Raw genomic sequence first — 24,451 nt, forward strand, 5'->3', positions numbered from 1 at the left:
AAGTTGAACGGCAAAACTTATTGGTTTCGCCTGCTGCTGATAATCAAAAAGGCGAAAACTCAAATAATTTGCGGCAGCTCATAAAAGTGTTCGACTGGCCATTTCCTTTAGCCAAGTTTAGAACAATTTTCAAGTTTCCCAAATAGCGTAGAGCATGCGACCCGGAAAGATCTAACTCTCGGCGGATATAATAAAAGAGAAAAAACTCTGCACAAGTTTTACCACTGAGATGATACAATTATTGTGAGCATTTCGTATGATAAGTGACTAATTTTATTAATTTATATGTGCAGCCATATAATATTTTCATCCTTCTGAACTCACTTAAGCAATCACGAATGCGAACTGATTTATTCTGGATTTTAAGCATCTGTTGGGCAAGTATCCGTTTCCTTCGCGAGTATTTGATCTTTGGTTTTTAGAATAATATCCACCCATTTCTCCCATTTGATTTTCCATTTTGTCATTGCCAGCGCCTTCTCTTCATCGGGCAGTGAACTATATTTAATAGAGTTTTTGGAGATGCGTTTCAGAAACTTCAGGTCCGTGTACATGGGCTAATGAAAAGGCATGGTTGGGTGAAGCCAAATTTTTAAGGGGACTAGAGCTCACCGCAATGCCCAAAAAGGCCATGTAAAAGTCATGGGAGAGCGGAGAGGTGCGCCAAAACGAGGGATTGCCGGAAGAGATGACAAAGGGTATATCGTTTGCAATCAAACAGGCAGCAGGATGATTGCGATAATCGGCGCCCAGTTGCAGTACTTGGCTGCAAACGGGACAAACCTCTATGGCAATGTCTAGTTTCTTAACCAGCTGCAACACCAGCGGATGCTTGGTTATGGCATAGGCGTGGCCGATGCGCTTGGTACCCAGCAGCACAGCGTCTATGAGATTCTCATCGACGTGTGTGCCATACCAGTTGGTCTGGCCCGCATGTAGATATAGACCGATGTGGGCCGGCAGCCTCTGCAGTTCACCGGCAAAGTTTAACAGCGGGTCACCCACATCCTCCTGGCCAATCAGATCGAAGCCAACCACAAATTTGGGAAACTCTTTCTGTGATGGATAAGTGACGACAGTTTAAGTGAGCGCAAATTGGGATAAATTTCAGTTATTTCTACGCACATTAAGCTCAATGCACATATTGACAAACTTGCCGACCTCTTCGACTGTGGCACGACGCTGCGGCGAATAGATGATTCTTGCGTCTATAAAGTCCGGATAGTCCTCTTTGAAGCGTTGCACGTGCTCCTGGTAGACCTTAACAGTTTCTTGGACCGGCAGCTTGGTCCCGTCCAGGCAGTAAAAACGCTTCAGCCTTGTGCGCACCTCCACATACTGTGCTCCATCCTCGTAGAACTCCTTAAGCGCATTGTAGAAGTACTTACCCCAGACTGGCGGATATCTAAGAAGCCCGTCGAGAAGCAAGGAAATTTTCATCAAGTGTTGCCAAGCTGCGGCACTTGTTGTTTTCTCTACCATAGGATACATGCTAAAAGCATTCTGCAAATGTCTGTTTAGGTTCTCCTCGCCCCGGTAGTCACGTAACTGTTCCATGGTCTGCCATTCGCCGCCCTCAATTCGCGTATCAGTTGGCTTCTCCTGGGAAAAGTGAAAGCTTCGCAGTCTGCAGCCATTGTCCGTGGTACACACCCACAGATGCTTTTCGTAGGTCAGCTTGATGAGAAAATCGGTGCTGCACATGGACCTAGAGTGTGCCTTGAGAGCGCCACCCTTGGGCATCTTGCTGAGCAGAAAGAACAAACGCGATTCCTTGATCTTGCCCAAACGCTCAAAGATGTGATAGCCCGGCACAAACTGGCTGGGATCAGCGATGCCCTTATTGTACTCCTCCATCTTGAGGTACATGATCACATCGTTCACCTCGATCTCCTTGTTGGTCAGCTCTATGTCATTGCCCAAGGTCCCAAAACGCTCCAATGTGCAAACCAGCTCACGCAGTTTCCTAAAATCCGCTGGCGTGCTTTTGCGCAGGTTGCTTTGACCAATTAGCTGAGTAAATGCGCTGCCTGTCAAATGACGCCTTATTTGGCCAAAGACAACGTAGCACCGAATCATTGAAAACATCTAATTTTGTTGTCTAAATTTGAATTTTCAGTCAAGGATAAGTCATAAAATATTTATCAATGTGCCCAAGTTGGTCCTGACTGTGGATCAAAAGTGAGTTCTTAAACGGACTTTTGCAAAGTTAAAGCTCCAAGTGAATTCAAACAGTGGCCTCAGTTTGTACGAAAAAAATCACCAGGAATGCAGCAAACGTGAAATCAAGGGCATTCCTGACCAGGAAGCAAGTCACCGATTCAAATCGAACAGCAATTTCGCAGTAGCTAGTATCTCTTCTTAAAAGCTTAAACTAGATTTCCTCATATACCTACTTATCGCAACAGGCCAAGCCAAATTGTAAGCTGCCTCGCACATAAAGTACATTTAGTTTTTATAAATATATAGCTTAATAAGTGTTAATATGGTTATTGTTTAGTCAGTGTAAAGTCTATTCGAATGGAAAAAATCAGATAGCTCTTTTTGATATCTTTTGAGCACTTTCATAATTTGTATTCTGTGAATTTTACATCATTTTCAGTCTGTTTGCTGTCGAGCTTAATTTTAAATTGTGTTTTTGAAAATGAACTGTCATTAAACGTAAACTTTTGGTTTGATTTTCAAAAACGCAAGCGAAGCCAGAAACCACTTAAATGTGTATAGACAACACTTTGGTTAGAGTTGTGTCACGTACTTGAACTTTGTTTGTTTCCAGGCCAAGCTCTAGTCAAGGTGAGCTCCCCTACAGACACACACACACACACACACACGCTGCTCATGCCAAGTAGCACACACACTCTGATTTATTTGCTGCTTACAAGATTTTGCTTAAGTGTTTTTTAGCAGCATTACTTTACTTACTCAGTAAACTCCCTCAAACCCCGTGTGTCTTCCATACACGGAGTATTCCAAGCAGAGCCCGTTACAATTGCCCAGGGCCATGAAACTTTTCAAGTGTTAACGAGTTTTGTTGCACACATGTGTCGATTGCATACGTAGTGCACTTCGCTTGAAAACTTGCACGACATTTAAGCAACAACAGCAGCAGCTGCAACAACAACAGCAACAACAACAGCAACAAAAACAACAACAACGGCAGAAGGAGCGACAAGTGGCAAACTGATATGCAGCTCTTTCACTTTGCCAGAGCATAGAATTTGATTTCGTGCAAAAACAATTTGCATCTTAATTGCATACTAGAAAAAGAAAATAAGGATACAAACAACTCAGTCAGGCAGCTACTTCTATAATTTGACTAACTCGTGTGTTACTAGAGAACGAAGCTGCAAGAGAGAGTGAGATAGAGGAAGAGAGAGAGAGAGCGAAACAAGTTACCTTCTTAGCTGAGATAAACATTAAGGCAAACTATTCGCTAATATTGCAAACTTATGTTTATTTTGGTATTTGGTTGCACTTAGTTCTAAATCGATTATATTAACGATAATCGTTAACGCAGAAGGCCCAGAGATAGCACTTGTGTCTATAAATTACCAGAAATATAATAGTTTGAATTATCCTTAAAATATCTAATTAAAATAAACTTCTCTTTTAATAAGGTTTATTTATCATAAGCACACATAAACGCACAATTGTATTATTTCCATAATTTAGGAGGATGGTAGAAAGTCCTTTGTATCTTTTTTTGTTTTTTATTTGCAGTGCAACCCAAACTTCCAATAAAAGTATTTTTTATTGTTACTTAAAGAAAACTATTGAAAAATAAGTATAAAATATTTGAAAATTATTTTGCACTCCTGCTTTTATTCAATTGAGTCCACATTTCTGGTGCTCGCACATGTTTTGTGTGCTACTAAATCGAAATCCCTAGTTGAATTCAGTTCTAGCTTGCTTGTCTGTTCTGTTCACGCCGTCTACACATAGGCACACAGCATATCCTTGCATATCATCTGTTTTTGCCCCTCGTTTTTGTCTGTTACAAATTATGCTCATATAAATTTTTATAAAACATTTCTGGCGTTGCCATTTTATTTTATGTTTCTTTTTGTAACAACTGCGTCTCATACACTCACTTACACCAGCGCACTCATCGCACATACATCCACAGCCACACACACCCATTCATATCCACTCACCAACTGCCTTACATTTTGCTGCGCACAAAAGTAGGCAACAAAATGTGCGCGAGGCGAAACGGGTTTTATGTCTGCAGCAAAAATGAAGAGCAATTCACACTTGAAAAGTTTCAACATGCGTTTTTAAGTCGCACACAAAGGAGACCCAACTATTTTATACATATACATATGCATAATAATATTTGTTGTTTTTTTAATTGTAGATAACTTTAACCCTTTAAGGAACGAAAATTTACTAGAATAAAAAGAAACTTTAAAGCATTTAAGTTAATGTGGGATCGATTATTGGGTGAGGACCAGAATTTGTCAAGTACTTAATTATAATTATAAAGACAGAACATAAAGAAAACCCTTAATTAAAATATGAGAGAATATTAAATCTAATTTTAAAAAGCAGAACAGGGCATTATAAAAATACATTTTTATTTGATCTAGATCCACATAATTGGGAATATCAGCATATACCCATTTTGGGATTAAAGATGTCTCCCTTCTGGCTGCACAGCCTAACCTTACTTTTTGATGGATTAAAATCGGATAACGTTGATATAAATGCGTGGGTACTCAACTGAAATTATGTTTTTATATAAAAAAATTATGGAAAATATATACATGATAAATGCTTATTATTGTAGGGATATGCTACCTTGTAAAACACATGCGTATTGCTTTGGTTCATTATTGCGCATTTTGGTGTGTTAATGTGTGTGAATATGAAGCTGATGGCTGCCCCTAAAAACAGCTGCAAGCCCGGCGCCCATTGCCATTTGTGCGTGCATAATGGTAGGTCGGAGACGTTGCCCCATAAAAAAGGGTTCGCACTTTGGAATTTGTATGTGTATGCATGTGTGTGCATGCGTTTGTGTTTGTGTGTGCGGCCTTGTGTATCTTTATGTTTATTTCAGTTTATTGTGGCACTTTGGAAGCCTTTTGCAAGTTTATTTTTCGTGCCGGGGCAAGCTAACTAATTTAATATGCATAAATGCTAGCACATGTTTCATAAATGGCATTTTAAAGCCGCACGAAATGGGTTTATTATGTAGGCTACCCGCTTACCACATTTCGCATACAATATGAATTTCTATTAATGCTTTTTATGCTGACTTTGCCAGGCTCAACAACTGTCTGTGTTTGTGTTTGGGCATGTGTGTATGGTGTGTTGTTCTCTGTTGTAAAACACCAACGTATAATTTCCGCACATGCAAACATATGCAGACACACAGGCAGGCTAAAATATTTGCATGCAATAGTAAAAGGCAAGGCAGCAAAAAAACTGTTGCATACTTTTGTGCGCACCCAAAACTCTCGCACAGCTTCACACAATGAACTCGCATTTAATGTCATAATTAAACGAAACAGAACGCCATGGAAATTGTCAAATAGCTGCAGATAAGCCAAAGCTCTGACTGTCTATACCCCTACACCCCTACACCCCCAGCTACTGCCGCGCTCGTGATGTCTGTTGGCCAAAATGAACGACATTTAGACGCGCCGTTGCCAACAGCTATTGAAACTCTTTAGCGCGCAATGTGTGTGCAGCATTCGTAGTCGATGCCAGTGCTCCACTTGCCACTCGGCGCCAACCCCTCCCTACCCACTGGCTTTATGATGGCAGCTTAACTGGAAACAATGGCTGTTCCCCCCGCAGCCAGTCACCTTGACGTCTATTTGTTAAGCTTGCGGCTGGCATTTTTATCTGTTGCCTGTTGTCTTTGTCTTTGCCGCATTGTCATTGTCACAATAGCCAAAAATTTGTGCTAACATACACACACACATACACACACACACGCAGACACACACAAAGGCACACACAAAGGCACACACAAACTGTTTGATTACAAATTTTTGCGTTTTGTCAAATTGATTTGTCTACGAGCAGCACGTAGACAGCTACCCTCGCCTTTATATTGTCACCATACCCTAACCTAAGCAATTTACATTTTGACGCGCTTGACGGTTTGAATTGCGCGGCACGTTTGCTGCCTATTTGAATTACGAGTATGTCAATAGCATTGGACGCGTTTTGCCTGCGTCTTCCTTTTGGCCATCTCAAATAAATGTCAATAAAATATCGCAGCTACTTGTGACAGCAGCCAAAGTGCTTAAAGCCAACGCATTACTTGAGTGTTGAGAGCTATTTCAGGTTATTTGAAGGTATATATCGACATAATCCTTTACAGCTGCCTTAGAAATTTTTAAATATTGTGTACTTCAATAAAATAATTTTTTTTTTTACATTTAATCAACATTCATAAATGATATACAAGCAAGAGATTTGCTCTTAAGGAGAAGACTCATAAAAAATAATATAATTGTAGTTTCTTCGTATATATAAGATCCCCTCTAATGAATTATAGATGCGGAGAAACTATGGCTTTCATACCTTCCAGTTTCTTAATTCAGAAACTTAGGCATAACGTAACAACATCCAATTGCTGTTAACCTTTATATTACTGCTTTCTGTTTTTATTTAAGTCTTTAATGAATTTAACCAAGACATTTTCATTTCTTAAATATTTCGCCCTACCACATCTACATTAAGTGCGGACCGCATGTCTATCACAGCTGCATAAATGAACTTAACATTGTTGAATCGCTCCACAGCCGCCACTTACAATATTTATGGCAATGACTGCATTTGTTAAACAGTTGGCACTTGGGTGGGGGCTTTGTTTAAGCAATATGACTGCATTTCTAGTGGCCATATATAGCAGCAATAAAAGAAATTATATAATTATATTAACAGTCCAGCAACAACCATGGCCAAGCTGGCAGGCATTTAGTGCCGGACCACGAACCAGACTCAACAAAGTGTATAGAGTGTAGCCACCTAAAACAACAAAAATTAAAAAAAAAAAAAAAGAAGAGTAAAGGCCGATCTTTAGAACGCCGAAGCTTAAATACTCTTGGCTTGGAAATGCTTTAATTCAAAAGCTGTATACCAAAGCTTGCTGAAGTTACTAGGAAAAACTACTCCTTACCAATTCTAACTATACTTTCGTATTACATATTTGTACAAATTTGATAAGATTTGTGTAAAAAGCATGACACTACTCATAAATGATGATCTTGGTCAACAATCTGGAAGAACAAAAAGTTTTTGTATACAAAAACTCAATCTACGATTGATAATAATAATGATGGCTGTATGATATAGGCTTCCGATCTAGCAAAAGTACTTACGGATAAAAGACCCAATCGGATGTGCCGTCTTCTATGCGTCACAAATTGCCTAACCAAATTGTAATACCCTCCACAGGGGCATACAAAATGGAAGCAGGGAAAGTGGCATTTTACGTTTATGGCTATGTGGGTGCAGTTCAGTTCGCTGGCTGCTGGAGACCGCTGCGAGCTGGAGCCTAGCTTAAAGGCTAAACGGCAACCAGCAAAACTGCAAACTGCAAACTGCAAATAGCAACAAATGGCTAACGGCTGGCAGGTAATAACGGCAAAGACCTCGACTGCATTTAAAGTGCAGCTGCAATTAAGGTCCCCAACTAATTGTACGGCAACTAAGTTGACTTTTCGTAGCGGGCATATTTTCGTTTAAAATCCATTTTTTTTTTTTGTCTGACAGCCCAAATTTGAAGCATTTTTTTACCTTGTTTGCTGATATTACTAATTTTACTCCAAGTTAGTCTGTGATGTGCTGACAGTGCCCATATTTTAGGTATTATATAGAACTCTTTTGTAGACATCAGTGTGACGGCTGAAAAATTTGTCAACTTAATTAAAAAAAAATACTAACTACATTTGGTAAATAATGTTTATAAAGTATCAGTGTGGCCGTATTTCCAATTTGTGCTTCCACAGAAAGCACATATTTTGGAGCTGCACAATTTGTGGATAGCTTTTAGACATATCCTCTAGCTAGACAGGCCACATACGACTGCCCAACCCTGTAGCTGCCCCTTTGCTGTCGTAAAGCCTCATTTTGCTATGGGTGGTGACTCGTGTGACACACAGAGCACAACTCAGTTAGCCCGGAAGAGCCACAGCTAGTAGATGGAGGGGCAAAACAGCCAGGCAAACATGCATAAAAAAGTTTCATAATAAAATTATTTGTTTGGGCCCAAATAGACAAGTTTTCAGCCATACATTTCATTTGTGCGAAATGTCACTCTGGGGCATATTTTTGCCCAACAACCGAACAACTGAACAACAGAGCAACAACAACGACACCGAGGCAACAGCAAGAACGACAAGCAGACATGTTTGCCAAATTTGCAAGTGAGCTTCAGGATACGCATTGAGGCTGCCAGCCCGGTTCATGTCAATGCCAAGTCAGTAGCAATTAAACATGGCCGAGGCAACTGTGCACTTCGCAGGCTAAACATTTGCATTTAAATAAAAAACTCAAATAAAAATTAAGTGAAAATAAAAATGCAATGCATTTCTGTTGGCGCTTTTCATTAGCCGGGAAGCCATAGCTGCAGCTGCATGCTGCCCCTGCTGCTCCTGCTGCTGCTGTCTGGCATCCAAAGTGACTTTCAGTGTAAACGTCAGCGCTTTGTGCTGTTGACATTTGTGCGCCCAGACGACGACGACAACGCCGACGACGAGAAAGCGGAGAAACGCTGGCGTTGAGGGCAACAATTTGCGATAAACATCTCAGTGGCATGCAAATCCCTTTTAGGAATGCCAACAGGCGCAGAAGTACACTTCAGCATTTTGAAGAAAAAGCAAAAGTAGCTGACAAACGGATGTTAGATGCGGCATCCTATTCGATTTAAGTGGCAAGTCGGAATTAACCAACACTGCCAACATTTACATCAACTTCAAATTGCACTTGATTTTGTGTTGACGGTCGAGCTATGAGCAACACATAGACAGCAAATTAACATGAATTAGCAGAACTAGCAATCATATCTATAAGTGCAATGTATCTGAAATAAGCCACTCTTAAGAGCCTCTCTGAATCAAATAACCAGAAGCTTTTAGCCGAGCGAAATTTTAAAGTTCAGTTTCTTCGTCATTTGAAAAATCGCAGAGCTCCAATGCATATTGCTAAGTCTGTTTAAGCTATTCCTTAACTTTCGGGAATACGCAGCTATTGGATTAGCGAACGCTTAAATCTTCTGGAACTTGCTGCTGCAAAGTAAATGGTAAATACGAAGGATCCTCAGCATTGTTACAATGCCCACCAATTGGACTGACTCCTGCAACAATAGTTGGTACACATGGACATTTTGGGGGTGAAGCCTAATTACATTTTTATATATTTTAAGGGAAGCATATTATTCTTTACAAATCCGAGAAGCTGATTACTCATACATTTGCACTCCCGGTAGGAATCAAATACTTGTCAGAATTGATATCGCTTGGCAAGTCATCAATTCTATTTTAAAAATTTTGAAGTTGTTTGGCCAAAATAAGTAGTTATATAGTTTGACCTGTCAATATGAATAATAACTTAAGCGTCTCCGTGGGTAACCTTCTGACATGTAGAATTAACGCTTAGTCCGATAAAAGTGCCACATATCACAAATGCTCGGTTTCTGATCGCATTCGCAGGCAGTGACTGGTGGCGCTAGCTCAAATTTCTTGCACTCAGAGAAGCTGAGATACGGCGTCTGGCGCTTCACGCAGCAGGAGGGCAAGCGACCAGGATAGCATTTGCCATCCGGTTTGCTGGATCGGCAGGTGACACTACGAAACTTGCAACAGGGCCAGGGCAGAGTTTTTACCGGAAAAAGTCTGGGTGGCGGGGCCCGAGGGCTCTTCGGCAGCTCACAATCTTCAGGCTCACAAGCGGTGCAGAGCTTACCCCGGAATGCTTTTGGATTACGACGCTCAAGTGCCGGATAGATCTTTTTCACATTTCGCTTACGTCTCGGCACCGGCTTGAATTCGCACCAAGTCCTTTGATAATTAAGTTTTAATTTGTCCGTCGGCTTATACCCCTTCACATCCATAGGCACGGCGCAAGGTTGCGGGTGACAGGGATCTGGCTCAATTTCCTGATACGCCAGACACTTGTATTCTGATCGTCGCAGCCTTAAATAGCAGGGCGTACGCAGCTTCGTCTCACGCCGCATTTGACGCAACTTCTCCTTGAGCAATTCGGCGGACAACTTAATCCTTTCGGGATAATCACTAGAGTACCAAAGGACTGGCTGTGCAAGCCTGGCACAGCTCTTGGCTTGCGATAATTTTGTTAAGCTACGTAAATTATTCATATTTCCGAAAGCAAACTGTAAATTTAGTATTGTTTCATGCCAAACGCCTGATTTCGAATATCAAAAAAAGCCTTGGCAAACCATCTAAGTCTGACACAAATCTGACAACAATCTCAAGGCTTCTATGATAACACAAAAAAAAAAAAAAAACAAAAAAAAAAAACCAGAAGGTACAGAATCAAAAATAAACTGAAATCTGAATTTTTTCGTAAAAATTAAATGTCACTTTTTATTCTGTAAAATTAAATATTTTATATATCGGATGAATATATATTTTTCCATTGCGTTTGAAATTATTCACGTGTTTAAACGTGATTTATCGGAACAATTTTGTTTACTTGTTTTTACAACCATTTTATGTTTAAAATTCGAGCGATTTGGGTCGGTATTTTGAGAAAAATTTTGCCGAATTGAATTGAAAATTGTGGTGGTTAGCGCTCAAATTCCCTTCTTTTTCTGTAGTTCTAATTTTCGATTGAAGAGGTGTTGAACGATATAAAGTCGCATACGAAACGCCACAGTCTCTAGAGTTCTAAATGAGTTATCTTATCTTAATTATCCGCTATGACGACTCTTGAATGATCGCCACATATCGCATATGGATGGTGGACTGTAGCACTCTGTATTCACTGCCGCATTCACGGCAGCCTCACACTCTGAGAAACTGGGATAGCGTGTGCGCGGACGCTTGCATGTTGGCTGCACTTTCATATTGATCTTGCAACGGGTCCTTTCTCTGCCCTTAGGGCACTCGCATAGTGGGAACTTGATGCAGCGATCATCCGATGTAGGAGGTACCGGTGTAAAGGGCTTGCACGGCATCGGCTTCATTGTGGGACACTTTTTAATTACAAATCGGGGACAATACGGCCTTTGTATCTTGCGGCGCTTGATCTCCGGGGGCATCATTTTGGCCACGCATCGCTCGGCACGCTTCTCCGGGACACAGTCCACCCAGTTGACCTGGAAGGGACGATGGAGACTCTTGCTCGGCTTGTACAGGCGCGTATCGAGACGGGGTTGATTGAAACAAAGCCCCATACACGTCGGCTTGTAGGGTATATCGCACCGCGGGTAGCCCAAAATGGGAGTTGCCCTTAGCTCAGTATCCGGCTTGCAGGGCTTGCGCTGCTTATAGTATTCTGGCTGTATTTTCACAACCGGTACACATGTCTTCTTATCCTTTATAATGGGCTTTTCGCACTTGAAACTTCCCATCGAACGGGCAGACAGGTAACCCCTTGGCGTCGTACACCGGCATGGCTGAACCAGGTCTTTTAAAAGATGTGTTGTGTAGTTGGCTAAATTTTTAGAACTCATCATCAAAATTAAAAATACAAAAAAAAATTTGGTTTGAGCACAAAACTGCCGGACGGAGCCCAAATGTTTACTGATTGTCTTTTGTGAAAATCAATATAAGTACTTATTACACACTGACAAGTTTAACGCAGCAAGCTAAGGATCGTAGCAAATTTAGAATATGCAGAAACAAGCAGGTATATTCGAGTCGGGAGTGCTCGGCCAGGAGATACCCTGGCCCAGATTTATGAGTGCGTTTTATTTTTATTATTTCGACTGAGTGCGGGCAAGCTATACAAAAAGTGAAATATTCCAAATTTAGTTGTTTTGCATATACATTTGAGGAATTCCTTGTTTTTCAAACTAGAATTAAATCTTAAAAACAAGTTTCTAACTTTGCAGCAAATTAAAGTTGACTTACAAAAATTGCGATTTCGATAAAAATCTTTAAGAATGGAGTCGGCAAAATTTAAGAAGAGCGCAAAGGCCCTTTTTTAAATAAGGTGCCCTCCTATTTAACTCTTTGATGCAGTTCTTCTAGAAAGTGATATATATAAGTTCTCTGTTACACTTTAAGTTGTAGTGAAATTTGGCTGCATTTTGTAGAGCTTAACAAATAGTGGAAAACAAAAAGAAAAAGTAGAAAGAAAAAAAAAATAGAATACAGCACTTAAGTATAAAACTCAACTTGGTATTTGGAATGCATTCAAAAGTTGATTCACAATTTCGCGGCGGGTCCTTCATAGTTAGAGTGCAAGGCTTCTCAGCAAAAGGCTGAGGCAAAAGTTTCAACAGCAAACAATAAACAAAACGCACTAATTAATTAGTGAGTGGGCATTTTGTGCCTGCGAGCCAACAGTCTCCTGCCCGTTGGCCACGTTGGAAGCGGCATTCCGAACCCAGTGCACGGGTGCCCGGGTGCAGCGCTGAATTTGCACGATTTTTCGTTTGCCCAACAACTCTCTATGCGAAATTGTTTTTTCAAAAGGCATGGAATGTGCCAGTTTTTTTAACAGGCAGCTGCAATTTTTGCGTTTTTTTGGCAGCCCAATTGGGCCCTGGGCAGCTGCCTTGAAATCGAAACGGGCAAAAGATTGCGCCGCCAAATTGTTAACAGCAATTGACCCAATTTTATGGCCCTGCACTCATGCATATCTTGCATGGGCTGGAGTGGGGTGTAAAAGCGAAAACTGGCCGTGCCTGTTAACTGTCCAAGCAGCGCGTACAACGTGGCGTATACTTATTGGATTTTTTTAAACCTTTCGCCCGCTGTTTTTGTTTTGCTTTATTTTATTTGTTTTGCTTTTTTTCTGTGCCTTTTTCTTTTTTTTTTTTTGATGTGTGCAGCAAACCAAAAAATGCATGAGGCTGTTTTGCCCAAGCCCGAACACAGTTCTCTCGGCTTTTTACTTGATTTCTATTTTTTGTATTTCTGTGTTTTTTATTTTCTTGTATTGTCGTGTCGAGCCTTGGAGGCAGCTTAGCAGCTGCCATTAAAGTGAGAATTCGATTCGTTGGCTTACAGCCAGCTTTCGGCTAATAAAGAGAAAACAAGAAAAAAGCATTTGATGGAGGCTACCATTACATACACACGAGCAAACTACCCGATTATTAAAACTTTGAATTGAATTAGCCAGCAGAAAGTTACCTTTAGCCTATCCAGAGAGAAGGAAGTATGTGTTCCGCTTTATATTCCAATAATATGATAGATTAATAAACTTCAGATAGTTGAGACAAAGCAAGAATTTTTGTTTTACCCAGCTCATTTATTCTGTGAAACCCAGCTTAAACTACAATTTCTTAAGCTCGATATTTAGCGATATTTTGAAAAATGGTAAGAAAAAAAAAACTCCTTCCGCATATTCTATCTTGTTCTTATGATCTACGAGTTATGCTTACAAAACCTTCTCTAAAAATTGATAGTAATCGATACTATAAAAATGGGCAAACATATCGAAAAAAAAATGGAAAATTCGTTTTGCCTAGTGTATAAAAAAGTTATGTATATAAAGTATCGAACTATTGTTATTTCCAAGATGGACTTATATATATAGAGAACGGACAGGCGGACAGGCTCATCACGGATATATATACTTTACGGGTTCGAAGAGGCTTCCCTCTGTCTGTTGCATTAATGTACCCCTTTTACCGATTCCTTATGGGTGTAGGGATAAAACTATGTTACGAGTAGAAGCGCTGATAGTAAGTATTTTATCTTATATTTATATTATATTATATTCTATATTATATTTCGACTTTGACTAATGACAACAAGAAGCAAGCATTAGAGCAATTTTGGCCCTTAAAATAAGTTTAAATATACAGAATATCTTATATAAGAGAATAATATAGCAACGTATTCGTATGGCGTATGGCAAATGAGAGTCCTTCAGCATGTGCCCATTAAGGTGCTCTCTTGCCATTTGAATAAATAATGCTGTAAATTAAGTAACTGCAACTCAGTGCTCAAAATTCGCATAAAGCACAAATGCACTTGCCACTTCGCTCAGACGAGAATATACACTAGATACTAGCGGAGCGGAGGGCGTGGAGCAGGCTCCAAAAGAGAAGGAGTCGTGTGCGGGACATTGGAATGATTTCACTGCACTGATGCAATTTCGTTGGGCCAAAATAAACAGCAACTGGAATGGGAAATAGCAAAAGTAACAGTTGCAGTAAAAGCAACTTGCAACTTGCGACTGGATCGTGAGGCTGCAGGAATGCGGGTGCGGGAGTAAATGTTGTGGACTGTCTGTCTATCGCAACAGCTGCGGGGTTGGTTTTGGGGGGGTGGCAAACGTCAGTGTTAGCATCGCGGTCTGTAGCCAGGAATTTCTCATATCGTAGCGAGGACACTTTTGGCTGGCGGCACGTAGACGGCGCCAAGCCAGGACCAGGACGCCAGGGCTGAGGCAAGGAAGCGCTCACTGTGACTGCTCCGACTGCTGCCTCACGGCTGTCCCACGCTGTTAGTTCACGTGCTGCCATTGACATTAAGACCTGGCTTGGGTGCGACAGCCACGCAGAGAGATTTGAAAAAAATGTCAGCTAGCCCCGAGTCGAAAAATGAGCAGAAAACGTAGCCAGGGTAGGTGAGTGTGTCTTAGTGGTGCCAGTGAACCACCAAGTAACCGACAATTGTGCACACACAGTCGAACGCCGCCGTCGACGCCGCCCCTGCCACTGGATGAGCGCCGGTACGCAACGCCAGAGGAGGAATGCGAGCGCACGTTTCAGGCGCGAACGGCTGCCCAAGGGCTGGACCATTCGGATGTTGCTTCAACAGGAACTGGGCGCACCATTGATGGCGAGCGGCAGCCTGTTGAGGCACTGCCAATGCCGCTTATCCTGCTGGCTGCACCATTGGGGCCGCGTGAAATGAAGGATGCGCAGGTGAATACCGATCCGGTGTATCCGCCTGGAACGCACGTGGAAAATCGACCCACAGTATCCACAGTACCCGTAGTGCCGGCAGTCCCTGTAGCCGGCCCTAACTCTGCCTTAAAGCCAACTAGATCTGAAATCCCGCACAAATCGCCAACTACTGTGCCTTACAACCAAATGCATGGCCGCAAGAATTCAAGGAGGTCCACCAGTTCCGACAACTACGATCAGGACGAGCCGCTAACCACCAAGAAGACTAAGGTATTCAAAAAAAGTACGTTCTAGATCTACATATATTAAATATTTTAATAATATTGACTACCCCGAGAGACTTTAATGATAATATATACTCTCGTATGTTGTACGCATTTCCCACTTCCAAAATATCGATAAATATCGATTTTGAGACTCGGTCTAACTCGAAGATTGAGAGAGCTAGATACACTAAAATTGCTATGTACATTCTCGTTTGGTAAATACAAATCAAGAATATTCTACTTTTTTAATATCTTCCTCCATTTTTACCAAAATTGAAAGAATACTCGTTTTCTTAAGAGAGCGCCTTGCGCCAATACCCACTTTTGTATTATGCATAGCCCTTGTATTGCTTAACCCTGTAAATATCTTAAAGATCGGTCCTTAAACACCGAAGTTAGTTGAGAATGCATTTTCTGAGGAATAGAAGGAAGTATGATTCGAATTGCAGCTTAGCGCTGGGCACAGAGTATCCCCTGGTCGGGCAATTACATTGAAACTGAAAAATTATGCTACGTGCTTTTTTACCTAACTAATCTTATGCAAATCTGCGTTGCCACTAGGACATGCTAAACCAAATCCGGCTGCTGACGAATCGGATGACTCGATCCTTGTCTCAAAAACCACTAACCACAATCTGCGCAAATCGAATATAACGGCAATGAGCGATTTCACGGATATACCGAGGTCGGACGAATCGGATAGAGCTCGGACCCTGGAGAGCAGCAGCATTAAGTACTCCAGCAGCGGCACGATCATTGTGACCGAAGGGGAAGTGGTGGATCTGGACCCAAACGATTTTCAGCAGCGCAATCTGCCGCCGAACTTAAGGCTGGCCTCCGGCTTGGCCTTCGTAAGTGAGTGGGCGGAGAAGTCTTATCAATCATGGCTAATGATACCGCCCTTAAATCCCGTCCATAGATCTATATGGCCATACCCCCGGACGGTGGCTATGGCTGGGTGGTGCTGATCCTTAGCTTTTTAGCGCAACTCATTGTTGATGGCATCGTCTTCACCATTGGCATATTGTTGCCCCACATGGCCAACGAGTTTAACGTGAGCAACGGCCAGGTGGTGCTGGTGGGCAGCGTACAAATTGGTTGCTATTTTTTTGGCGGCGCCTTCTCCAGCGCGCTGATCAATATCTATGGCTTTCGGCCAGTGGCATTGGGTGGCGTCATCATCTCAGCCCTGGCCATGCTGGCGGCCAGCTTTAGTCCGAGTTTGAGTGCAGTGATCTTTTTTTACAGCATAATTGGTAAGTATCGTCTTCGTATTATATGGATTAAACCCCAACTACAAAGGCCGCAGTCGCCGCAGGTGGACCCGGACTGAGCATGATCTGGGTGAGCTCACAGCTCATCATTGGCTTCTATTTCGAGCGGTATCGGCCCATTGCCAGCGGATTCTCTTGTTCGGGTGCCGGCGCTGGCATATTAATATTCTCCATTACCAACAATATTCTGGTCCAAAACATGGGCTGGCGGAATACCATACGCATTCAGGTAATTCTCGTGTGTCTTCTATTATTTGTGGCGATCGCCTATTTGGAGGTTGCACCATCGCCCGTGGGCGTGGTCCATCAAGCCGATCCCTTGACCAGCAGCAGCTCGAATGAGTATTATGGCAATTTCTATGTGCACAATTTTCTCGGCGATGATTTCTCCGTCAAGAGATCCCACAACGTGATCGAGACTTATGAGCCGCCCAGTAAAAAGAAAGGCAAGCTGCGTCGCTGCATCCAATTTTGTTGTCCTTGCTGTGGAAAATCGAAGCTTAAGGAGGAATGGACCGCCTCTGAGCGCTCCGAGCGCAATTATGTGGTGCGCCCGGATCCCCTGCAGCGCGACGATCTCTTCTACACGGGACCCATTGACTATGAGGAACCGCACCACAAGGAACAGTTCGATGGCAAGGAACTGGAGCTGGTTGGCACCCAAACCCATGTGAGCGCGCCACAGCCCCACACAAATCAGCTCACTGCGAGTCTGTCTGATATATTTTTCCATTCTTTCTTCAGCTGCAAAGCGCTGCCTATGGCCTGCACAATATACACAACTATGACGGCAGCAGCAATATGTCGGAAACGGGTTCCGGTTCCGATGGGCGGCTGCGTCCCCTCGCGCCAAAGCATACATTTTCCACCGCTCCGCAGCCACATCGGCGCAAGAAATCGCGCAAGCCAAGGAAACGTGGCTGGCTCCATACGAAGGTAATGAAGGGCATGAATCGTCTGTTCGATGTACATCTGCTGAAGAGCTTTGAGTTCCGCATCCTGTTGGCCGCCGCCTTCTTCTATCCGATGGGCTTCAATATACCATTTCTCTACTCCAAGATGCGCACCAGCATACCGGCTGAGTATGCCCGGATGATTGGCCCAGCCATCGGTGCTTCCAATTTCGTAACGCGTATCCTGTGCGGATTTATAGCCTACAAGCTGAGGAGCTGGACGAACTATATCTGTGGCGGTGGCATGTTCCTTGGCGGCGTCATGGTCTTCATCAGTGCTTTCTTCGGCACCGATTTGATCTGGTTTCAGATGGTCTATGGGTTGTGCTATGGCATTGCGCCAGGTGGGTTGATACACCTTTGAAAAGTCGATTACGACCGACTGGGCAGTACTCTGTTCACAACAGCTATTTATGTCCAACCCTAAGGTCATCCAAAGACACTTTTAGAGCAATTGTACGCCATATTCGGGAACTGAACATTTAAGCACGATCAGACAATAAGCGCCGAAGCTATTTAAGAAAGGTTTTCCCATTATATTGGGCCAGAAGAAGAACTTTTCTTGCTGGGTTCTGAGTATTCGCTAGTGAACTCTTACATGCTTTTTCCCACTTGTGAACAGAGTATTAGAGTTAGTTAACAAATTAACTACCTCCCCCTTTTCTTCTGTACTCTAACAGCTGTCTATGCCACATTGCGCGCTCTCATCTATGTGCGCTACTTGGGGCTCACGAAGCTGACGAACGCCTTTGGCATTACCGCTCTGGCCATGGGCCTGGGCGTATTCATAGGCACCACTTTGGGTGGTTTGCTGCTCGACAAGACGGGCGGGTATGTGGTGCCGTTTGCCTTTGCTGGACTGTGTATAATGCTGGCGGGCGCTCTGAAGCTGATTTTGCCGGCGCTGCTAAAATGGCGTCGAAAGCAATATCAATCAAGAGCACTCCATAAATAGAGCACAGTTTGCGATGCATTGGCTTTATTGGCTCTTGTTGTTGTTGTTGTTGTTGTTGCTGTTCCAGTTGCTGCGGTTTGAACTGTTTGTGGTATTTTACAAAATAGCTTTGTTTGCTGTTGCTGCTGTCGTTTTTATTTATTACATAATTTTGCATATTTTTCGTGTAATTTGCATTTGATGGATGAATTTTATATTCAATTTGCTACCAAAACTGTGCCTCTGCCTATTCATTCCCAACTGTTAAGCTTATAAAACTGTGCGTGACTCTCCAACTGTTTCTGAACTGACATTTTTAATATTTTGTAGCATAATTTTTATTTTCTGGCTCTAGCAATACATCTCGAGCTGCTCTCAAACATGTTCTATGCTCTATGTGACTCTCAAATTGTTAAGCTGTTATTAAACAATGTGCCTTTCAAACTGTTAGTCATTTATGTTTGCAAGCTACTGCAACTCATTTGCTTTAAAACTATTCATCATTGGCCGTTGCACTTGAGCTAGATATACAGTTTATTGGCTAAGTTGTGTCGCATAGTCTGTCTGTCAATCAATGTGGCTGTCAAACTTTTAATTTGGTATTTAAACTGAAACTGAACTTTTGCCGTTTGACAATTTAACTGAATAAACTGTGTAAAGGCCCGCAAATTGTTATGTGCACACAAATTGTTTGGTCTTGTTTTTGTGCCTTTTAGGCTGTGGCTCTCAAACTGTTTGTGGTTTTGCTCGGTAGCTATATTGAGCTTGTTAGGTATTTTTTAAAACTAGATTTTAATCGACTGCAGTTGTTTTACTTTTATTGCATTCTGTTAGAGTTTAATTAACTTAGTTTACATCTAATGTTAGCTTAATTGCTGTTGCACACACACACACACACACACATACCTACAGAGTGTGAAAGTGTGTGTGTGTGATTTTTGTTCTTTTCCTTGTTTGGTTACGCAAATGTTCACGCTTTGTTTTGGATTTGTTTTCTTCTTTTTTTTTTTTGGTTTGATTTAGTTAATATACTTAGATATGCGAGCGCAGTTGCATCAAAATAAAATTAAATAGAACATAAAATAGTATAACAAAATGTCTTAAGACTTGTGTTTGATTTTGTGTATATGAAAATTAAATTTTGAAGCAATAAAATGTATTTAAAAATAATAATAACAAATGAAATATTTACTTACCGCTCTCGCATAAGTCGCTTTGCATCTTAAATTTGTACGTCTACTATAGATTTTTTTTGGTTTTACGTTTTTTTTTTTTTTTGGATTTTTATATATATATATGACACATATGTTGAAAGTTTTGCTTGATTTATACAATAAAATTAGCTTAAGCAACTCAATTAAAGAACTTATGACACTTTTTTTTTTTTTGGGTTTTTTTGTTGGTTTTTGTTTGTGTTTTTTCTTTTTGTTTTTTTTTGTTATTTTTTTTTTGTTTTAGCCAAATGTGTGTGTTTCCTTATTTGTTTTTTAAATCCTTTTTGTTTTAAATATTGTCAGTAGTCTTCGGTTTCATATGCAATTTTCATGATTTTCTTTTATATATATCTCGAAAAATGTTACTGTCTGCATTTGCGTGCAATTTTAAAATCAATTTCTTTGTGAATTTCGTATCGTAATCTAAATTTAAATTAAAATCGCTCAGCAGTTGGTTTGGGTTTGTTGTCTGTGCCGTCTCTGGTCTCTGCGCTGCGGGATTTCTCGTATTTCTCGCTCTACTGTTGTCCACAAAAAGCAATTCTTACGCCTTAAATTAAAATTATATTTATATATGGCCGGTTGCTGCAGCATAGCGCGTTCATGTGTCTGAATCGGACCTGCAGTCATTATTGGAGAAATTAAATGCATATTTGACTACAACAGTCGATATTGAGCAGCTGGGCGGGTGGGTGCCACGGCGGGCGGGTCCACTTACCAATTAAAATAGCTCTGCGGCCCGTGACAGTTGCGCTCGGTGCCGCACCATTTGGACTGCTGCAGCGCCGGGCAGGGTCGCCCTCCGCGCTTGCCATGCTTGATGACTTTGCGATATCGATGCATCTCACCAATGCCGCAGCTCTTGCTGCAGGCCGTCCACTCGGACCAGTGGCCGACGCGACAGTCGCGACGCCGCTTCGACGCCGCCAACGAAGCGCGACGTCGTGATGAGCCCGTTCCCGTGCCTCTGCCCGAGACGGAGGCTGAGGCTGAGGCAGTGGCAGTGGCAGTGGCAGAGCCTGTGGCCTTTGCCGGGTAGCTCGTTATGTTGTTATTGGCCGCATCGGTGCGCCGGTAACTGCTGGCAATGCTCTGCATCAGCGCATGCTTATCATTCTTGGGCACCACATTGACCACACCGCCCGGCTGTTGGCTGTTGTTGTAGCTGGGGGAAGGCGAAACAAAAATGGAAAATTAAATTAATTAATTTCATAGAAAAGAAAGAACATATCGATGCAATGAATAACTGTTTTTTAAAAATATGTATATTATTTAACATATAAAATAAAATTCTATATAAAATAAAATATGAAAAGAATTCATGTCTTTTATTGGAAAAGATTTTGTGCATTGTCTTAAAGTAAAAATGTAAATATTTTACAGTGTGAGGCACAATTGAGGTCGCTGGTAGCAGTGCACCGAGTTGTTAACAGGCTGTTAACAGACAACACCTTTAAACTGTTAAGATACAAAAACAACAGCGTTTTAACAGACTGTAGCCACAGACTGCCCACACAAAAGCTACAGTCTGCCAAGAGACGAAAACTACAAGCTGCTATCAGAGAGCAACTACAGAATGTCGACACAATTGTGACAATCTGTTAACAGACAACAATGTTAACATATAGCAGACTGTTGACATATAAAATATTTCACAGTTTAAGGTTGCTTTCTTAGTTGAAATCAATTTTTAGGTAACCTATTTACAGACTATCATAAACTGCTTATGGGATCATTATAGGTCTGTTAAATGTTGAATCATAAAAATATTGTTTTTTGTTAACAGTTCTTCCATTTAAAGTGATATGTAAAAGTTATTGCGTAATTTTGCATGGGTTCGCGTCACTGTGCACGGGCACAAATTGCGCATGAAATAACATTTACTTGCTACAGTTTGATGCGCTCGTCTAACGGTAATTGCCGTAAATATGATCAACACAAATTGTTGCTAATAACTGCCGTTCAACACACACACGCACATGTGCACACAATGTGTGCTGTGTGCTTGTTGGGACAAAATTTCTTACTCTTGAGAAAAAAAAGGAATGTTTGTAATTTCAATTTGGGAAATTTTCTTCATTACTTTTCCCACGCAGCCTTCAGTCGGCAGACCCAGCTGCAGCCTCTGGCGACTGTGTTTTTCCACACGCCTTTCCACACATTTTCCTCTCACTTTCGACGCTTTTGAGGCTTTTAAGTCTGTCGACTCGTTTGGACTTTTTAGTCTCGCGCTACACGTTTTCAATATTTTCGCCAATTTACTTGTCCCTGTATTTCCCGAAACCCAACCATGCCCGCGCCCTCCCTTCTGCTCCACGCTACCTTCTTCCATTCGCTTGATTTCTTTTTTCATTATTATTTGCGCGATTTTGCACGGCATATACGCGGCATGTGTATGCAAATAAACGAAAAGTGCAGGAAACAAAACACGGAAGTCGCCCAGGAAGGAAGGAAGGAAGGAAACTGACGGCGGCACAGCAAATGTTGCTTCAACCTCTGGCCTGGACCAGGCATGTTCTTCCTCGTCGGCCCTATTCCGAGCGAACTGCAAAAGGCAAATTTAAATTGAAATTGTCTACAGCTGACGTGCTGAAATAAGAAACGCGCTCAGCGAGAAAAACACCTTGCAACAACAGCAGCAGCTAACATGGCGTATGCGTAATCTCTCTGTGTCTGTGTCTGTGCCTCAGAGTCTGTATTAAGGCATACGAAATCCTGCTTGTAACGCAGCCTTCTATGTTCTGCGCTACTTAAGCAAATCATAAAAGCAATTGATTTACAAGCAAATTCCTAATTTAAAGTAAAATTATTGCCAAAAAATTTTCCTAATGCAATTTTTTATTAAAGTAGTGAAGACATGTTAAATGATTTTTCTTATTTTGCTCTATTCGATGAAGCGAGCAGGTAAGAGCGTAGGGTCTACATAAATCTACCTATCCTCTACCTGTTATACCCTCTATCATGTTATATTCAAAATTGCGGGAAAATTCTTGGCAACGTATAGAAATAAAAGTCTTACTGTAAGTCTTTTATTAAAACACAGTAGCTTTCAAACTGCGAGTTTGTACATTATTTGGTGAATTCTGTAAGGTTTTACCATTTATAAACATTGTCTGTGAACGGTTTTTAACAGCTGTAATATAACAGGATTTTGTACTTAATACTAGCTCTAGTTTTGGTATTGCTTTTTAGCTTTAATATTAGTTATTAAGTCTTTCATTTTGATGCTAAATATTTAATTGTATTTTTAAGTGAATAGAAAAATTACAAAATTTAATTTATGTTTTTCTCTGTTACGTGTTACCTGTTAACGGCCTGTTAACAGTCGAAGTTTTCAAACTACAAGGGTTTTAGCACAGTTTTAACCTATCAATCACATTTTATTTCTTATCGACTGAAGCTAAATAATTACCCTAGAACAAGTTATCTGGCCTTTGACAGCTGCAAAAGACTGTCCTATTTAAATGGTTCAGTCTGAAGGGGACTTCATAAAAGTGACGCATTGATAAGTTTAGATAAATTTAAAGATAACACAATTAATATTCAATTTCTTTAGCACTTCAATGAAAACGGCCACAGATTTGCGCTCACAAAACTTATAAATTTATTCACAGTCACAATATATAGGATATAGATTAAGAGAACATATGGAAGATGCTCATTTAGTTATAAAGAAACAGATATTTACACACAAATCACACGCACTCTTCGTCTAGAGAATAACACAACAACAGACTTCCGGCTGTGTGTAGACAGTGGCTGTGGCAACGGGCGGCTGCACACGCGCGGTGACCACTGCGGGTCGTGGCAGTCCGTAGGTTTCGACAACAACTGGCGGTGGTGGTGGTGCAGCACCGATTACAATTGGTGGCGCACCAATAACGACTGGCGGCGGTGCGAAGCCAATGCCCACGCCAATGGGCGGCGGTCGTGCCCCAATATTGACATCCACATTGACATTGGTGCGTCCGGGTGGCGGCGGTCCGGGGCCATAGGGTCCTGGCCGAAAGCCGGGTCCAGGCGGTGGCCGGTGCACTGGTCCGGGTCCAAAGCCGCGTCCTGGCGGCGGCATAGCGCTATCCTTGAGTGTAGCTCAGCGCCCGCTGATTGACCGTTGACTGACGGTCGTGAAGTGTTTTATCGGAATGGTCATTCACTTTTTGGAGTTGCCCACGAGTGGCCACAGCTAATTAATTATCAATTACGTTTTGTCAGCGACGGTGATTTTGTTTGGCCAACGATTAGATAAGGGTGCGTAGGAGGAAGCTTAATGCTCACATGCAGATAAGGCAGCTTTGTCATCGATAAGCGATGACTGTGCTTCACCAGCGTGGGGAATGTGCTCTAAACATACAGAAGCAAGACAAATAATATTGTGATTTAAATTGCAGTAAGCGTAGTGGGTAGTTAAGAGCTGAATGGTAAGTATGCGACACCCCTGTAAACTAACATTTCTACTACTGTGTAACATATATGTTAACTTACAGAGGTGTACTAAGAACTTAAATTTATAAAAAATATTTTAGTTTTTTTTTGTGTTTTTTTAGACAAAGGAAGTTTTGATAGGGTTTCAGGACAATTTAATATTGCATGGTCATCACATTAGCTGTGACATATCTTTCTAAACATATTTTCGAAATTCTGTAAGACAGTGGAATGTTAGGATTCCAGGAAAATCGAATGTTAACGTTCTGAACAATTATAAAAAGAACGATATGTAAAGTATATGCAAAAAACCTCCACATCGATTAATGTAATACCTAGAACTAGTAATTTCTCTGCTTATTGATTATTATTATTTAG

At 41.5% G+C, this 24,451-nt stretch overlaps 6 protein-coding genes and 1 long non-coding RNA gene across 11 annotated transcripts in view; 2 read left to right on the forward strand and 5 right to left on the reverse strand.

Annotated features, from left to right (window-relative positions):
- Window positions 1-248: 248 nt before the first annotated feature.
- On the reverse strand, window positions 249-2,494 carry Adgf-E (Adenosine deaminase-related growth factor E). The gene is made up of 3 exons (XM_002049220.4): window positions 1,126-2,494; window positions 613-1,056; window positions 249-557 (listed from the first exon to the last, which is right to left on the reverse strand). The coding sequence occupies exons 1-3, from the start codon at window positions 2,086-2,088 to the stop codon at window positions 363-365; spliced, it is 1,602 nt and encodes a 533-aa protein (XP_002049256.2). The 5' UTR covers window positions 2,089-2,494; the 3' UTR covers window positions 249-362.
- A 100-nt stretch (window positions 2,495-2,594) lies between these two features.
- On the forward strand, window positions 2,595-4,778 carry LOC116651277 (uncharacterized). The gene is made up of 3 exons (XR_004304283.2): window positions 2,595-2,793; window positions 4,358-4,443; window positions 4,590-4,778. It is a non-coding gene; the product is annotated as an uncharacterized lncRNA (long non-coding RNA).
- A 4,563-nt stretch (window positions 4,779-9,341) lies between these two features.
- On the reverse strand, window positions 9,342-10,417 carry LOC6626864 (uncharacterized). The gene has a single exon (XM_002049219.2). It carries the CDS (start codon window positions 10,331-10,333, stop codon window positions 9,605-9,607), a length of 729 nt encoding a protein of 242 aa, XP_002049255.1. The 5' UTR covers window positions 10,334-10,417; the 3' UTR covers window positions 9,342-9,604.
- A 471-nt stretch (window positions 10,418-10,888) lies between these two features.
- On the reverse strand, window positions 10,889-11,551 carry LOC6626863 (uncharacterized). Its single transcript, XM_002049218.1, has one exon. It carries the CDS (start codon window positions 11,549-11,551, stop codon window positions 10,889-10,891), a length of 663 nt encoding a protein of 220 aa, XP_002049254.1.
- Window positions 11,552-14,571: 3,020 nt separating this feature from the next.
- On the forward strand, window positions 14,572-18,669 carry Targ (Tarag). Of its 4 annotated transcripts, none has more exons than XM_032437211.2 (7): window positions 14,572-14,724; window positions 14,785-15,290; window positions 15,835-16,124; window positions 16,193-16,529; window positions 16,583-17,217; window positions 17,292-17,844; window positions 18,181-18,665. In XM_032437211.2, exons 1-7 carry the CDS (start codon window positions 14,699-14,701, stop codon window positions 18,453-18,455), a joined length of 2,622 nt encoding a protein of 873 aa, XP_032293102.1. In that variant the 5' UTR covers window positions 14,572-14,698; the 3' UTR covers window positions 18,456-18,665. The 4 variants fall into 4 exon arrangements, with proteins under 4 accessions (XP_032293102.1, XP_015030275.1, XP_070065800.1 ...); XM_015174789.3 differs by having other exon boundaries at window positions 16,592-17,217; window positions 18,181-18,664; XM_070209699.1 differs by lacking the exon at window positions 14,572-14,724 and having other exon boundaries at window positions 15,171-15,277; window positions 18,181-18,667.
- A 992-nt stretch (window positions 18,670-19,661) lies between these two features.
- The window catches only part of mspo (M-spondin), a 119,509-nt gene continuing 114,719 nt past the window's right edge, over window positions 19,662-24,451 (reverse strand). For both annotated transcript variants that reach the window (XM_070209701.1, XM_032437212.2), the window contains exons 5-6: window positions 20,367-20,813; window positions 19,662-20,268 (exon numbers count right to left, since the gene is read on the reverse strand). In XM_070209701.1, the coding sequence (XP_070065802.1) occupies window positions 20,250-20,268; window positions 20,367-20,813 (466 nt within the window). In that variant the 3' untranslated portion in view covers window positions 19,662-20,249. The remainder of the gene's footprint in view (window positions 20,269-20,366; window positions 20,814-24,451) is intronic.
- Window positions 22,701-24,026, reverse strand: LOC26531615 (splicing factor 3B subunit 4). The gene has a single exon (XM_015174862.3). The coding sequence runs from the start codon at window positions 23,718-23,720 to the stop codon at window positions 23,361-23,363; it is 360 nt and encodes a 119-aa protein (XP_015030348.1). The 5' UTR covers window positions 23,721-24,026; the 3' UTR covers window positions 22,701-23,360.

Source organism: Drosophila virilis, chromosome 5 (genome assembly GCF_030788295.1).
Source record: "Drosophila virilis strain 15010-1051.87 chromosome 5, Dvir_AGI_RSII-ME, whole genome shotgun sequence".
Lineage (NCBI taxonomy): Eukaryota > Metazoa > Arthropoda > Insecta > Diptera > Drosophilidae > Drosophila > Drosophila virilis.